The sequence below is a fragment of the Puma concolor genome, chromosome B3, assembly GCF_028749965.1.
Source record: "Puma concolor isolate L17-30 chromosome B3, mPumCon1.1.hap2, whole genome shotgun sequence".
NCBI classification, from domain to species: Eukaryota; Metazoa; Chordata; class Mammalia; order Carnivora; family Felidae; genus Puma; species Puma concolor.
Genome location: NC_141672.1, coordinates 83,235,433 through 83,251,061, shown reverse-complemented (window position 1 = coordinate 83,251,061; position 15,629 = coordinate 83,235,433). Strand labels below are relative to the sequence as shown.

At 41.9% G+C, this 15,629-nt stretch overlaps 1 protein-coding gene across 8 annotated transcripts in view; it reads left to right on the top strand.

Annotated features, from left to right (window-relative positions):
• Nucleotides 1-15,629, top strand: part of MEIS2 (Meis homeobox 2) — a 209,469-nt gene that overhangs the window by 51,652 nt on the left and 142,188 nt on the right. For all 8 annotated transcript variants that reach the window (XM_086710315.1, XM_086710313.1, XM_086710314.1 and 5 more), the window contains one exon: nucleotides 12,936-13,081. In XM_086710315.1, coding sequence (XP_086566441.1) covers nucleotides 12,936-13,081 — 146 coding nt within the window. The remainder of the gene's footprint in view (nucleotides 1-12,935; nucleotides 13,082-15,629) is intronic.

Below are 15,629 nucleotides of genomic sequence, written 5' to 3'. Positions count from 1 at the left end.
TCTTTGAAACATAAACAGTATAAAATTCACCCCGAGTGTCTTTGAGTACATACATTTGTCCACGTGCAAGGTGCTGAGAAGACATCAGTAAGTAGCCTTAAAATCACATTGTTTTAAAGTAATTCAGAAACATATATGACACCTTCAAAACTCTGTTGCGAGGATTTTATATCTTTTGCGGCATGCTTTTTTTGTATAAGGGGGTAAAAATGTGTTCTTTTTAAAAAAGACCTTTATTGAGATATAATTCACATACTATATAATTTACATTCATAGAGCTGTGCAAATATCACCATGACCAATTTTAGAACATTTTTATCACCCTTGAAGAAACCCCATACCCGGTAGTAGTCATTCTCCATTCAAAGTATACTTTTAGGGGCGCATGGCTGGCTCAGTTGGTAGAGCATGTGACTTTTAATCTCAGAGTCATGGGTTCAAGCCCCACATTGGGTGTGGAGCCTACTTTAAAAAGATATTTTATTTTATTTTAGTACACTTTTAAAGGACCCTGTGTCTGTAGTTCTTTGGTACATAGGCTATATGAAAAATAATCAATTCATACTATTTTAGATTATTTTTATTAAGCAGGCATATTATTTATTTCCTTTAGGGCTATTACATATATGTGGTAGATCCCTGCACTACATTACAAAAACTTATCTGCTTGTTCTCAAATCATAGTAATAGATTTATTTAAAACCATCAAATCAAAATAAGTGGAATGCCTAAATGGACAGGAGCTACTTTTTAAATGTTAGTAATTTAGTTTATAAACTTCTTAAGCAAAAATCCAAAGATGTGTGAAAATATTCTTTGAAAAATAAAAATGCAATTTAAAAATAATTAACAAATATTCTCCAATTCTGATGTGTTGATGATTTGAAAAGTATTCACCTAACGCCAGCTATCAACTTCATAGGTACTATTGTTCTTTTTTCTATATGTAGCTATGACTGGCTTCCTAAAAATATCCCCGAGGGAGTGTTGATAGGTATCTGAATCTAGTGGTCTCAGCGAGCATTATTATTATTACTGCTATTATTACCTAGATGGCTCTCTTTTCTCTTAAGGTAAAGAATTTCTTTTTGCATTAACAATATCAGTTGCAAAGTTGCACTTTTATTAAAATATTCTGTTTTCATTTTATAATAATCACGAAAGTGGGAAATAATCAGTCTTTTTGTTTTGGTTGTCCGGCTGTTTGAAAATAGTGTCTGCTGATAGAAATTCACAGAGAGACAGCAGAGTAAGAATTCAAATTGATCAACTGTTTGACATCACAAAAACGCATTGTCCCTATTTTTCTTTTGGACAGCAAATGAGATATTGGCGTACGGATCCTAAAAATTGAATGAAATCACTTCTGCCACATAAAATTATGTTTTTTGTTATTCCTCCTACCAGATTTTATTACTGGTTGATATTTAACATTTCAGTTCATATTAAAGTATGCTAAAAGAGACCATTAGAGATAAAATCCTATAGTTAATGGTAAGATGAGGATATTAGCGGCATGTACTGAAAATACAGGCTTGATGTGGTCAATACATCCTTGGAAGCAGACTAACTATATTCTAGTTTTAGTATAAAATGTTGAACGTGTGTTTTACATAAAAGGCCTTTCGTAGGAAACGCTTTTCGCAAATACAAAGGCCGTATCTTTCCTTGAAAGACCTGTTGATTCAGAGATGTTAGCCAGCTATCTTTACGAAAACACTTTACAATGCTAAAAATAGTCCACTTCAGTTAAATATGGATATTTTAAAAAAGAAAATCCCAGTTAGACTGCAACAGAAGGACATTTTGTGTGACAATATTTTGCATGATTAAAAATTTAAACAGAATAACAGCTATTTATATTTACAGTTACATGAGAGTAATTACTAACGCAGACAAAATACTTAGAGCATAATTTAATAATGTTTTCCTCTAGCAAAGGTGCCAAAATAGCTATTTGCATAATTTTCACAATTTGTACTGAAACATAGCTAAGTGAAATTGGGAAGACATCTCTCCCCAGACACCCTTTTTCTTTTGTAGGAGATGTGGGAAAGGGAGTCATATATCATAACAACTCATTTTTGTGCCATTTCCCATAAAAATCATGACCTTTGTGTCAACCGTTAGGTGAAAGAAATGTGTTCCGTTCATACTTTCTCTTTTAGGGTCTCTCTTTCAGTGGCTAGCCTCAGCCCGACTTCAAGGCTCCTAATTATAACATTTACTGGTTCAAAGATTAACCTTCTGAGAGGCGCATTCTGGGCTCTCGGTAACATGATCAGCTTGGTCTTCTCTTGGTCTCTCTTTCTGGTTCTTTGTACGGCAGGAGGGAGATGATGGTATCTGGCACATTCCCAGGATGACTTGAAGATGGCAGCCTTGTGTGTTCAGGGCTGAAAGATTGTGGACTCTGTTAGCTGAAACACCACTCCAGAGAGGTGAACAGAACATTAGAAAAGCTTTAGCTGTAGGTAGTTAGTGCAAGGAGACTCAAATTTGAGAGCTGGGACTCGAGTGGACATTTGTCCCTGCTTTCCACCTTAATAAAATCTGAGTGTTCACTGTGGGAAAGGGCATTGGAGAGATCACTAAAAATGAATCATTAGAGTGCCCAGAAGAGCTTTATTACGATGTACTGTGAATAACTTCAGAACCTACTCTGTATTTTTATATGTGCTTGTCCGGTAACTGAGTAAAAAGTACATTCTTGTGTGCTCTACCGCAGAGATTAAGCAATCTGCTGAATTATAATGGCAAAAGAATATACTTTCTTACCGGGTTCAGTCAATATCCGTTAGAGAATTCTATGGAAAGTTAGGAGAATAAATGTCCTTTCTTGAAACATTTCAAAAAATTTCAAGTGAAGTTACATATTTCGAACGAGGGGAACCAACTTAAGTGAAGCATAGGCAAAGACTATTGGAAGCTTTCTTTCACTTATGCTCTCTCAAGGATTAGAGGGTTCCAGTCAATAAACAAAGCCATTTTATGGCTCCTGACGGGTAAATTGAGGGGACTGATTTGGTCAAGGACCAGTATGAGGATGTTTCTGTTCAACAGTTAACAGGATTCAACATGATATGGAAAATACAGGCGTGCAAAACTATACTACGACACTCACGTTGCCAGCTAAAGCCTAAAACACAGCCACATTTACATATGTGTCCATCTGTCTGTTTTTACACTTTATTTTTCCAACCAGTGGGTGAAGTGGTTTTCATCCAAGCTGCAGTCTGAATTTTTTTTTTCACCCACCACTTTGCATTATATCGTATAGATGCATATTTTAAAGTGCATGTTGTTTGTCTCTGGACACGCGTTTGCACAGCCTTGGCTGGGTTTTCGGTCCTCTGCTGGAAGGTGAGCTCCTGTTCACAGGCCCCCGCGCCGCAGCTGCCCCCACCACCCGGTCGGCTCCGGATCACCCAGTTAGGGAGCAGTTTGTGGCCTTCTCCAGGGTACAGAAATCCCCCGGGGCAGGCCTGGGTGAAGCCGCTGGGGCCACAAGCGGGGGAGAGCCGGTGAGAATGGAAGTGCTTTAGGTCTCTTCAGTGGAGAGCCTGCATAAATCCTGTGTAAATAGAGGGAGGATAACAAAGAAGGAGCCCCTGCAGCTCTGAGCATTTGGAGCCATTTGGGGCTGAATTTGCTAAATGCTGCTTATACCGCCTGAAAAGTTGAAGAGAAAGGAGCATAAAATCCCCTCTGTTTTCCCCTTTCTGCTCCAACCCCGGGGGGAGGGTGTTCAGGACCAGGGAAGCCTGAGGTAAGCCGATGAAGACTTGTTTTTTCAGTGCTCTTTTGAGTGTGAAAAAGGTGGCCTGGGTCACTGTCCTCTCTTTAATGTCAGAAACCCACACAGTTAGTAAATGTTGCATGTAAACGAAAGCATTTCATCTCTTCTGCTTCCCTCCATGCTAGTGGGCCATGAACTAGTCACTTGAAAAATCACAGAAAAATTTCACTTTAACGTGTCCAGACAGTTAAGCACAGCAGGAGAGTAAAAGAGATCAGTAATTAGCAGGTCTCACTACTGGCCCCTCACCCCACCTCTGGCCCCTTACCCTCCCCACATTTCTGGGTCTTCAGCTTTCCCTTCCCCCAACCTGATCTGACGTGAAAAAAGGTAAATGGCATGTGCGAAAAGATAGACTTTGTGGATGGTTCTTGGAAAGCGAGGTTTGCAGGGCTTTCATTGAGAACAGAACTAGGCAAAGGCAGCTTTTCTTCCTCCTCCTCCTCCTCCTTCTCCTCCTCCTTCTCTTTCTTTTTCTTCTTCTTCTTCACCTCATTTGAAACCCTGATGCAGGTTTCTCAGTGGGATGTCCTAAATTAAACTCCTGGAAGGTAGTCCCCAAAAGAAAATAACTTTGTGCCTCTCCGAATATTTTAATCCTGTTTCCAAAGTATTATATTGAGAGAAAAAAAATAAAGAAATGACCATAGGGAATGGGTTCACAAAGTACTGTGTGTTACAGTTCCACAGCTACCTAATACTTCATCTTTAGCGGTAACGCTCTGAGTAATCTGAACAGCCTGGGCAGTGCACAGCCTGCTATCTCCCAGCACTCCCTCTTCCCGTTTGGAATAGGGCAAGTGTGAGATGGAGTTTTCATAAATAGTAGCTGACGCATGTCTCAGACACGTAAGGAGCATCTCTGAGGAGGACCACACACGTATGCAAACAGTAAAACACTGGGCACGTTACCATGATACCCCGTGCTCACAGGGAATGATGGAGCCCAAGGCATGGTGGCTCCTAGAACAAGTTACCAGAGCCAAGGGATCTCCTTCATGGATAGTTTCCTCAAAGGTTACATTCTCATCGGGTCCTAATAAGATGTCTCAAGGATCTTGCTACCCATGCGTCCGTTCCAGTAACATTTGAGTGTTTACCCCGTGTCGGGGCTTGGGCATCAGAAATGACACAGCCCCTGCCTTGGGAAAGTTCACAGTCAAGGAGGACAGAGAAATGACTGAAAATATAAATTGCAAAAGACAAAGTGTATATAATAGGCAAGAACAAACTGCTGAAGAAGTAGAAAGCATAGTGTACTAACTCTGTCTTGGGAACTGGAGAAAGCTTTGCAAAAGAGGTTCCTTTTTCATTGGGTTGTGGAGGCTGACTAGGAGTTTGCCTTGACAAGACTGGGAAGGAGGGGGAGTAAAAATGAAGAGAAAGGACAACCCAAGCCAAGGGGAAAGGACTGAAGGCGTGGAATCTTGAATGATCCCTTGGCTCAGAGAAGTCTTTGAAATTCCACAGATGCTTCTATTTCAAAGTTATAATTAATTTGACATTTACATCCACAGGGATCAATAACGATCCTATCTATAGATAATGGCTATACCTGTTTGGGTAAAATATGCATCTGCTTGTTTCGTGGTTCACGTTTACTTTTAATTTTTTTTTAACCTTCATTTTTGAGAGATAAGAGTATGAGCAGGGGCGGGGCAGAGAGAGAGGGAGACACGCAACCAGGCTGTCAGCACAGAGCCCCACTAGGGGGCTCGAACTCACAGACCATGAGATCAAGACCTGAGCCAAAGTCAGACGCTTAACTGACTGAGCCACCCAGTGCCCCCATTTATATTTTAAATGTGCTGTCACCCACTGTCCCCTTGGAACATCAGTGTTACATATACAAGGCCTTACCCTTGGAGTTTGTTTCTGGGGCAGTGAGTGCTTATCCAGAAGCAAGATTCCCTTTTCATTCTCTCGTCCTCTGAGCAGGTTGAGGGAGAGGATAGAAGACGGGAGTGTGGGCTTTGGACGACTAGCACGCTGGGCCACATGCTAACTATGTGACCTTTGACAAGTCACTTAATTTCTCTGAATCTATGTTCTCTTATCTGTAAAATGGAATTGGTAATAGTTATTTCATTCATTTGCTGTGAAAATTACATGAGGATTGGAACACTGCAAGTGCTCAATGAGAGGGACTTGTGATAATGAAGATAATGAATGCGACAGCCGTATTGATAAAGAAGAGGGGCCTGTATTCTAGAGATAGAGAAATGGGTAGAAAAGAGACCACTCTATTTAACATTAAATAACACCATCTTAAGAACTCTGTAAATTTGTGTGTGTGCGTGCACGCACGCACACGTGTATCATTACAGGCCAAAGTATGCAGTTCATCTATAAATATATTTGGACACTTGTGTACAAATTGGTGATTTATTTGAAAAAGATAAAATACAGTTTATATACATATAGGTTTATGATCACATAAATAAATATCTATGTATTCATGAATATACCTAATTCCTGGAAATAGATTGTTTAGAAAGGGTGTGTGTGTGTGTGTATGAAATTAGTGGATTTCCATTGCACACAATGAAAATGATAATGAACGTAGTGCATTTCTGTTTAGCAAAATAGGGGGTGTGAAGCCATGTTCTTTCAGATGAGACGTCTTTCTTTTTTACAGTATATATTTTGTGTGAATGTATTTAACTATGAAACCTGGTCTAAAACTTGGTGGAGGGAGAATTAAATAATGCATCACCAACTTACTCAAAAGAGCTCCAAATGCTACCAACCAACATGCGTATTTACTTGTCCTGATACAAGATTCAGAGGTCAGTTTTAGATGTTTGTCAATTGACATTGCGGCAAATGTCGTAGCAACCTTATTCTAGCTTTAAAAAAGTGACTTTGAGGCAGGGGGCTATATTGTCTTAATCACAGTTCTGTGAAGTGTTTAATAGCACTGCACAGAGCTCCTGAGATCCTTACTGTGTGGACAGTCAGTTCTCAAATATTTGTAGCCATCTCTAAGCCCTGAAGGTCAGTCTGGTGTCTCCACTCGGATGACAAGAAACCTGTTCGGAGAAATCCTGCGTCCCAAAGTCTGTTGCTCTACTGAGTATATCCAAAGCCCTTCAGGCACTGGTTTACTTTTGGGAGAAAAGTTTGTACATTTCTCTTTGAACCTGGACTAGCCCAGACCAACTCTAGCTCAGTCCCAACTCCTGGGCCCTATATCTAATCTCTTCTCTGCACTTAGAATTTTACCTGTGGGATCAAACCTTGCTTAGATCTGTCACTGATAACAGGGTTCAAATGAAGTAATGCTTTAAAAAGTGAAAGATAGGGGCGCCTGGGTGGCGCAGTCGGTTAAGCGTCCGACTTCAGCCAGGTCACGATCTCGCGGTCCGTGAGTTCGAGCCCCGCGTCGGGCTCTGGGCTGATGGCTCAGAGCCTGGAGCCTGTTTCCGATTCTGTGTCTCCCTCTCTCTCTGCCCCTCGCCCGTTCATGCTCTGTCTCTCTCTGTCCCAAAAATGGATAAACGTTGGAAAAAAAAATAAAAAAATAATAAATAAATAAAAAGTGAAAGATAACTTACAATATTAATGTGAGAATACCAGTGGCCATAATACTGGACTTGAAGTTACCTGGATTCTAGTTCATTCTAGACCACACATAGCTGTGGAATCTTGAGCCACCACCTAAACTCCTGGCCTCATTTTTCTCACTGGCAAAAGTCTGTGTTTTGTTTTGTTTTGTTTTTGTTTTGTTTATGGAGAGGAGTGGAGTAGGTAGAAAGGTACAAGACGATGGACCTTCTTGGTTGCTGCATTGTAGTTCTGATAGGGCAAGAGGGCCACATCCTGGTGATATCAGACTCATCATGGCACATCATCACTGTTGATATCATTGCTTTATTCCAAGCCAAGAAATGGATGCCTAAAATATAGATAGATTTTTGGCTAAATGGAATAAGACAATGTGCCAATGAAAGGAAGTGATGTCCTTTTGCCTGCATAGTTTTTATGACCTACAGTTGTATGGATTGGGAATTTCTGCTTTAGAATCATCTGAGGATTCACTGGATACACAGCTATGGATATGGATTTTGCCTATACCTGGATACCCATTACCATGGATATCCCAGGATTTAGCTTCCTACAACTAATAAACTGTCTCAGTATTGGTCTTTAGGTAGGTGTAGATTGGGGCTGCTTTCCAGAGCAGTGCCCTGTTCCGAGCACAGTATGCTCAGCTGTGGAAAGTATGTGTGATTTCCTCCAGAGCCTGGGTGTAAATCCAGCCACAGATGCTCTCAAAATACCTCAGAGTCTTAAAACAGGAAGAAGACCCAGGGATGAGAGTCAGGCCTTCAGACAGCAACCGCCAAGGGTAGCAGGTTTAGGGGGTCTTCGATGTGTTCTTCAGCAGCGCTTCTTACACTTGGGTGGTCATTAAAATCACTTGGAACACTTGGTAACATTCAGATTATTAGGCCCCACCCCGGCGACTCAAATTCAGTAGGTCTGGGAGGGTCCAGGGATATGCATTGCTCACCATTTCTTTGCCAGTGCTAAAGCTGCCGGTCCATATTCTGAGAGCCAGTGTTCTAGAGCTTTTTCTTCCTTTTTATCTCTCATCACCAGAAGGTCAGGATGGGGCTACATTCTGTTGGCCAGTAGATGTGATAGAGAACATAGTGACTCTTCCGTAGTGAGTAAGGCCTGGGCCACACTGTAGTTGCTCCCCATGACCACTGACCCCATGTATGGGAGTAGAATAGACTTGTGACTACCTACCTGTCCTTTAGGTTGCATTTTCTTTCAAATTAGAAGGTCATCTAGTTCAGTGGCTTCCAAAAGCCAGTTTGAGAACCAATGCTAGGCTGGTTGTATAAACAAACCCAAGGAGCTTGTTAAAAATATAAATTCCTTGTCCCTGCCCTGGGATATTTTGATTCTATAAATATAGGATAAGGCCTAGAGACCTGTGTTTTTAACAATCTCCCCTGATGGTTTAATCCACTTCAGAGTTGTCTATCTATAGGCCTTAAATATTTCTTTCCATGGTCACCCACAATACATTGAAGTAATGCACCACTTTTTGAGTATCTTTGCCCCCGATTTAGACTGTGCCCTTAGAGAAGGGATTAGCAACCTTTTAGAAGAAGAATTACATTATTTTTTGCTGTGGTTTTTCACAATCAGAGAGGTGGCAATCCTAGTGGGATGGCTGGTGGTTCAGCCCCTCAAAAAGGCCCCAATGCACCCGGAGTTCTTTTGAGAAGCACCATTCCTGGCATGTTAGAAGTGGCTGTGTGCACACAGGCAACCCAGCCCCTTAGGCACTATAATGAGCGCACTTGCCCCAGTTTGGGATTGTCAGAAAGAGGAGAGGGTCCTCGAATAAGCTCATGTGTGAGTTCAGCTGTTCACTCACCCAACAGACAATCACTGGGTTCCTGCTCCAGGTCAGACACAGAGGTGCGCTCTGAGGATAAAAAGATAAACAAAAAACAGTTCCTGCCCTCAGGATTCCACACTTTTGAATCTTAACTTCAGATGCTGAGATGGACGCTATCACCTCATACACCTCCTTTGACTCACACATCTGTGCTGGTGTATATAGCCTTTTCGGCACAGAAACTCATGTGGCACAGGTGCCAAGGATTGCCAACTATCTTACACACAGCCTTAAAACAAGAAAATGATGTTGACTTTAAGAGTTACTAACTCGGGCATCATCTGCACAATTTTATTTTAGGTTGCAGATCACACAGTTTTCTTTTGAACTGTTTCTTTATGCTCTTATTCCTCCGCACTGGAGTTGGTTCACAGTCCGTTGGAGCAAAAAAAAAAAATGTTATTTATTGTGTTGTTTGGAGAGGGAAATTCTGCTCTTTAAGGAAGTATAGACACTAATATTATTTTTATTTATTTATTTCTAAAATGTTTATTTATTATTGAGAGACAGAAAGAGACAGACCGTGAGCAGGGGAGGGGCAGAGAGAGAGGGAGACACAGAATCCAAAGCAGGCTTCAGGCTCTGAGCTCCGAGCTGTCAGCACAGAGCCCGACACGGGATTTGAACCCAGGAACCGCGAGATCATGACCTGAACCAAAGTCAGACACTTAACCAACTGAGCCACCCAGGCACCCCCGACACTAATATTAATTTAAAAAATCTAATGTCTAGTACCTACTTATTATAAAAACAGACACATTTTTCTTTACAATTATTTGTTAACACTGGATCCAATTTCAAATATTTTACAATACATAAAATGGACTGCTTTATATTAAAATTCATGTGATGCTCCTGCCTTTTTCCAGTTTCAGTCATCAAAGAATGCTCAATCTAGCTATATATTTTTTTTTCTTTAGCTAGATAGTTTGAAGGTGTTACCAGCCCTCTTTGCTTTTAAACAGGAGAAAATGCACTGTGGAAATTCCGTCTCTCATTTTTAAGGTCATTGATTGGGTTAAAAAGACAAATGCCTTTCTTTCTTTCTTTCTTTCTTCCTTTTTTTTTTTTTTTTTTTGGTTGAACTTCCTTCAATTAAGCCATTAACCTTTTAAAATAAGTATATTCAAAAATCTATCAAAAAAAGCTAAATGAGATTTTAACAAAATCCTGACAATTTCAGCTTAAACATATACACAGAAACCATATGTGCTTAGGAAGAAATATATACACACAGGCATTGTTTACAGTGTGTGTTTTTATATTTGGAAGACATTGAAGGAAGAGCCATTCCATACATACATTATCCACAGTGTACATCCAGATAGCCCACATAGATTTTTACATTGAGAGACAAAGATATCTTTATCCACGGTAGGTAGACAGACAGACTGACTGACTTCAAACTTGGACTTGCAGTGTGGGTTTTTTTTTCCTCATCTCCGGGTACTGCTTTTCAAAATTGCCTCGGGCTACAGAACAGCACCTCAGATCCCCAAGGCCCACTGCCTGGCTCCTAATAGCCACTCTCCATCTGTGTCACATGAACAGCTGATGAGATCGCTCCAGCGTCTGTATTTTGGAGAGCACATCCACCCAGGTTAAAATGCTAGGGTTGCCAAGGAGCAGTCAGAAGCCATTAGTGTGGGTGAGAATTTGCCTTGCAGCAGTTCCTTGGCATGGTGGAAAGCATGTACGTGTGTCCCTGCTCAAGCTTGTGTGTGTGTGTGTGTGTGTGTGTGTGTGTGTGTGTGTGTGTGTCTCCTTGTGCAAGCGACCCCTAGTATACACGGGTGTGCAGATGAAGACAGATGTAGGTGAAGACTAGATTCCATATATTCAGTATTCAAAAGTCAAATGCCTTTTGTTTCCTTGTACTCTGATTAGTTCTTTGACTATTTGGGGTCCCTTTGACTCTTTTTTTTTTTTTATCATAACAGACGGCAAAGAAAAAGAGAACAGCAACTTCGGGGTCATGCTCTAGTGTTTGGGCAGATGGAAGGGAGCTGCTTTGCCTTGGGGCAGGGTGGTTGTAATGAAGTGGCCTGTCAGTCTGTAAATAGTGAGGGTCATCTCTTCCATGTGATGGAGGGTATCACATTGCAGTGAAAATGGAAATGTCAATAAAATTAATCTGCCAGCTCTTTGCTGTGGCTTTTCTGCTTTTCTGGTCAAAGAAGGTTGAAGGGTTTTTTTTTTGTTTTTTTTGTTTTTGTTTTTTCTTTGGTGAGGAAGGAAAAGAACAGGTACAGGGAAGCCCACGGAGCAGACCCAGAAGTTAGAAGGGGAGGGGCCCAGTGGGCAGGACGTGCTGGTGTGGCCCAGTCCAAGAGGAAGGAACAGGTCTGGGAATGAGTTGGTGGATCTATAACATTCCCCGGGAAGCTGCGGAACGTCTAGCTCAGGCTACATTGAGCACAGAGTTTATTGTTTTAGGCTTTCTTGGACAAGGTTTTTACTTAGCATGGGATTTATGGCATTTACTGCTAATGAATGTCTATTCTTAAATTACAAAAACCCCCATCTCAGTGCAATTCCCAGATGTCCTTCCAGGACCCCAGCTTCTTAAACACCAGCAGGGAGCATAAACTCTCCACTTCTCTGTTTTCCTCTTTCGTGTGGCTCCAGGCTAATGATGTGCAAGGAAAACACAGCCATCTATAAAGCCCCAGCGCTGTCCCCGTATTCTTCATTTATTTTGCATTTGATTATGCCACAAGTCGGATCTTGTTTCTTTCCTTTTTTTAAAGTTATTAGTTCAAATATTAATGTAGGGATATGGCATATATTGCTGCTCTTGATTGATGCCTTCCCAAAAACAGGAAGACGTGCTCGTATGAATTTTAAGAAAGTAGGGGTCCTGCAATGCCTTGCCAGAAGAGTTTTTCAGATACATAATTTAGATGCCCTCCAGGCAGGCTTTCAAGGCATTTTTGCTGGAGGGCAAGAAAAAATAACTATGACTGTTAAAAGTAAATGATTTTTGCTAATGCACAATTAATGCCGGAGAAAAGCACAGAAGAGAAAGATGTTGATAGAAACTTCTGATTAAGTGAGCACCCTACCTTCATATGTGTGTGTGTGTGTGTGTGTGTGTGTGTGTGTGTGTGTGTAAATGATAATGATCATGATCAGTGGTGCAGAGAGCTAAAAGTTTTCATGCCATGCAAATGCCGAATGCAGGGTCATCTGAGGAGTGTGTGAATGTGCGTGCTTAGGAGGTGACAGTTCTAGGAGGGGCTGAGCAGGCAGTGTGTTATGTGCAATGAACAGTGACACAGTTACTGTCACCTATGCAGGCAGCCTGGAATATATAGACTACAGAACATTTAACTTGATTACCCTACAGTATGTGTTCACTATGGGCATGGGAGTGGATTTTCACCGAATGGGTTTTCTGATGGCGGTTTTCCCACATTGGATTCCATAATTGACAAAGAGCTACTGCACTGTGTCAAGCGCACAATTATAATTGAATTAATGATATGGGCGAGTGTGAGACACACAAAATTAACATTTGAAGAGGCCTGGTTTAATTTTGTCTTTTACATATTTGTGTCTCCAATTATACTTTAATGAAAGAGAATATACCCGCTTAATGGATTTCTTTCAACAAGCTGAGCTGAGCTCATCATCAGCTGCACATTGTTGTTGGCACCCTTTCTGTGTTGCCTCTAATGTGTTTTTTCTTCTTTTTCTTTTTTTTTCTGCCAGGGGATGGTTTAGACAACAGTGTAGCCTCACCTGGCACAGGTGACGATGATGATCCAGACAAGGACAAAAAACGTCAGAAGAAAAGAGGCATTTTCCCCAAAGTAGCAACAAATATCATGAGAGCATGGCTGTTCCAGCATCTCACAGTAAGTCAAGATGAAAGCGTTTTTGCTTGCTTTGCCTTCTCCTAGCAAACTTTACAGGTTGATACAGATTTTTTAAAAATCAGGTGCCTATTTTGCCTTTCTTGAAATCTGATGACTAACAGAGCAGCTAAGATTTTGTCAGCCTTCACTATCCAAAGAACAGCCTCTAGAAAGGAGGAGATTTTGGTTTTCCTAAGCCAGGCACAGACCTTATTCAATATGGTCTAGGGCCCTCAACAGTATATGTGAGCAAACTTGTTATTTATGCTACAAGGTGTGAGGGCAGCTTCAGATACGGCAACTGCAGACAAGGAAAATGGCTGTAAGGAGCTCACAAACCCATGCACACCGCTGATTACAGTCTTAACGAAAGCCATCTCCTCTAGGAGGCAAAAAAAAAAAAAAAAAAGCACCTTGCCACGTGCATGTCCAAGCTCATGGTATCAGGTGCAAGTGTAATCGTTGGAGCAGCTTGCAAACATGGCACGTGTTTATGTGACAAACACAGAAGGGCTATAGGTGCTCCAGAGCCTTTGTTTGTAAGGTGGAGGTTAAGGATTCTTTTTTAGCTCTTCAAGTCCCTTTTCTTAGAAGCTAACCCTATTCCCTTCTGGGAAGAGATCAACCATGCAACGTTTTTAAAGTAACAGTTTATCTCTGTCCTCCTGTCTGCAGTGGGTTTTACGTGTCCCTGTGCACTATTGACTCTAAGACTCTCATGACAAAAAAATCACGATGTATTTTTACACGGGAACTAGGCACTCCTGTTTTACTGTTCGTTTGGAGATTCTGGGAAAGTGGCAAAGACGTCAGAGGCAGTGTCTTGCTATGATATTGTTTTCAGGCCATTCTATTTAGGTAAATGCTTAAATATAGAGTAGCGCATTGAAAACCGAAGGTCTTCTTTGATTCTCTAACTTGTGTGTTGCCATGCTGAATGACATTAGTTACAGTGTCATGGGTCCAGGACAAGGTTCCACTTTTATTTATGGTGGTGACTGCTGATCTGCTCTTCCAGCTGGGCTACAAAGGGCAAGGGGTGGAGTGGCGGCAGGGAGGGGGGAGAGATAAATTCACATTCCTAAATCGGCCATTTTGATGTAAGGACATTAGTAGCAAACTAAGGTGTATCGATCTGGCCCGTGGTGTCAGGATTAGAGGGGAGAACCAACGAGGCTGCCGTGGTAGTGGTTATTCTTGCCTTGCAGCCATGGCCATTTCAAAGGTCAGGGCCCTGCACTGACTCGGCTCAGAGGAATTAGACAGAACATGCAGTCTCTGGGCTGATTACTTAACCAAAGACAAAATAATGAGTCCTAAGCAAATACTGACTAATTGAAAGGGCTGTAAATCCATTACATATTGGTCAGGGATAATCAGGAGTATTTAATCACTTTTATCTATTCAGGAGCACTGAAGCTGCAACAGCAAAGCCCTGAACCTTGCCATGCGGCTATTATTCTCATCATTATCAAAATTACTTCACAGCTGTTCTTTGCTACATCACCTCAGCTGGAGATTTACTAACCTGTAAAATGTTTTTAATTTGGAAGTCGAGTGAGTGTGAGGGGAGGGGTTTCTCATTTTTAACTGAAGGGTTGTTTGGTTAGAGTAGCAAGTTAGAAAGGCAGGGCAGGAGCACATGGATGGCAGGCAAACAGCTTGCTCCCCACTAGCTCACCTGTTTGGTTTCCTCCCTCCGTCTTCCTTCATGCCCAGCCCCTCCTGGACGAAAATAAAGATTTCAACAACTGCTTTACAAGCAGGCCTCTCCATGTTATTTGCAGCCCCTCAGTAGTCAAAGTCAACACCACAGAACAGCAGAACCTGCGAGAATTCAGCTGCTGTGTTTACCAGTGAGGAAACTGAGGCCCAGAGAGGGAAGTGATTAACTCAAGGTCAGCCTGCCACCAGAACCCAACCTTGCTTGTCCCCCGCGCTGTGCTTTTCCCACAGCACTATGAAGACTTTGCTAAAATCATTATCCCCTCTACCAGTGGCATATAAATCTCACACAACCTCTGCCATCAGTATACCCAGCATCAGAGGGGGAGGAAATATGGAGAAGCAAAGTGCTGTTCTCTTTGTTTTTAAAACTTCCTGCTCCCCCAGCCTTTCCGAGTAGAGAAGATTTGGCACCTTTCTCTTCAAGCCGACTGTCTCCTTCACCACCTATATTCTGTGCCTTGAAACTCCAACGCTGTGTCCACAGCTCTTGCTGGACCTCCTGCTTTGTCCTGTCGATACCTTGCCTCCCACCTCCCTGTCCTGAACTGAGCCCACCATGCAGTGTGGCCACTGGTGAAAAATTGTGGGTGGCCAGGGATTGCTGGGCACCCCTGGTGGCTTGGCTGTGCAGGGGGCTACAGACCGACCACAAGACCTTGTCCCCACACTGAGAGTGCTTTCATCTAGTTAAAGGAACTCAAGACTTTGTGCAGAACTCTCCAGCCAACTGAAAATTTTAACGAATGTCTTTGCAGCAGGGAGAAAAGAATCAAATAGCCTCAGCCAAGCAGTCGGGAAACCCGCATTTTGAGTTCAGCTC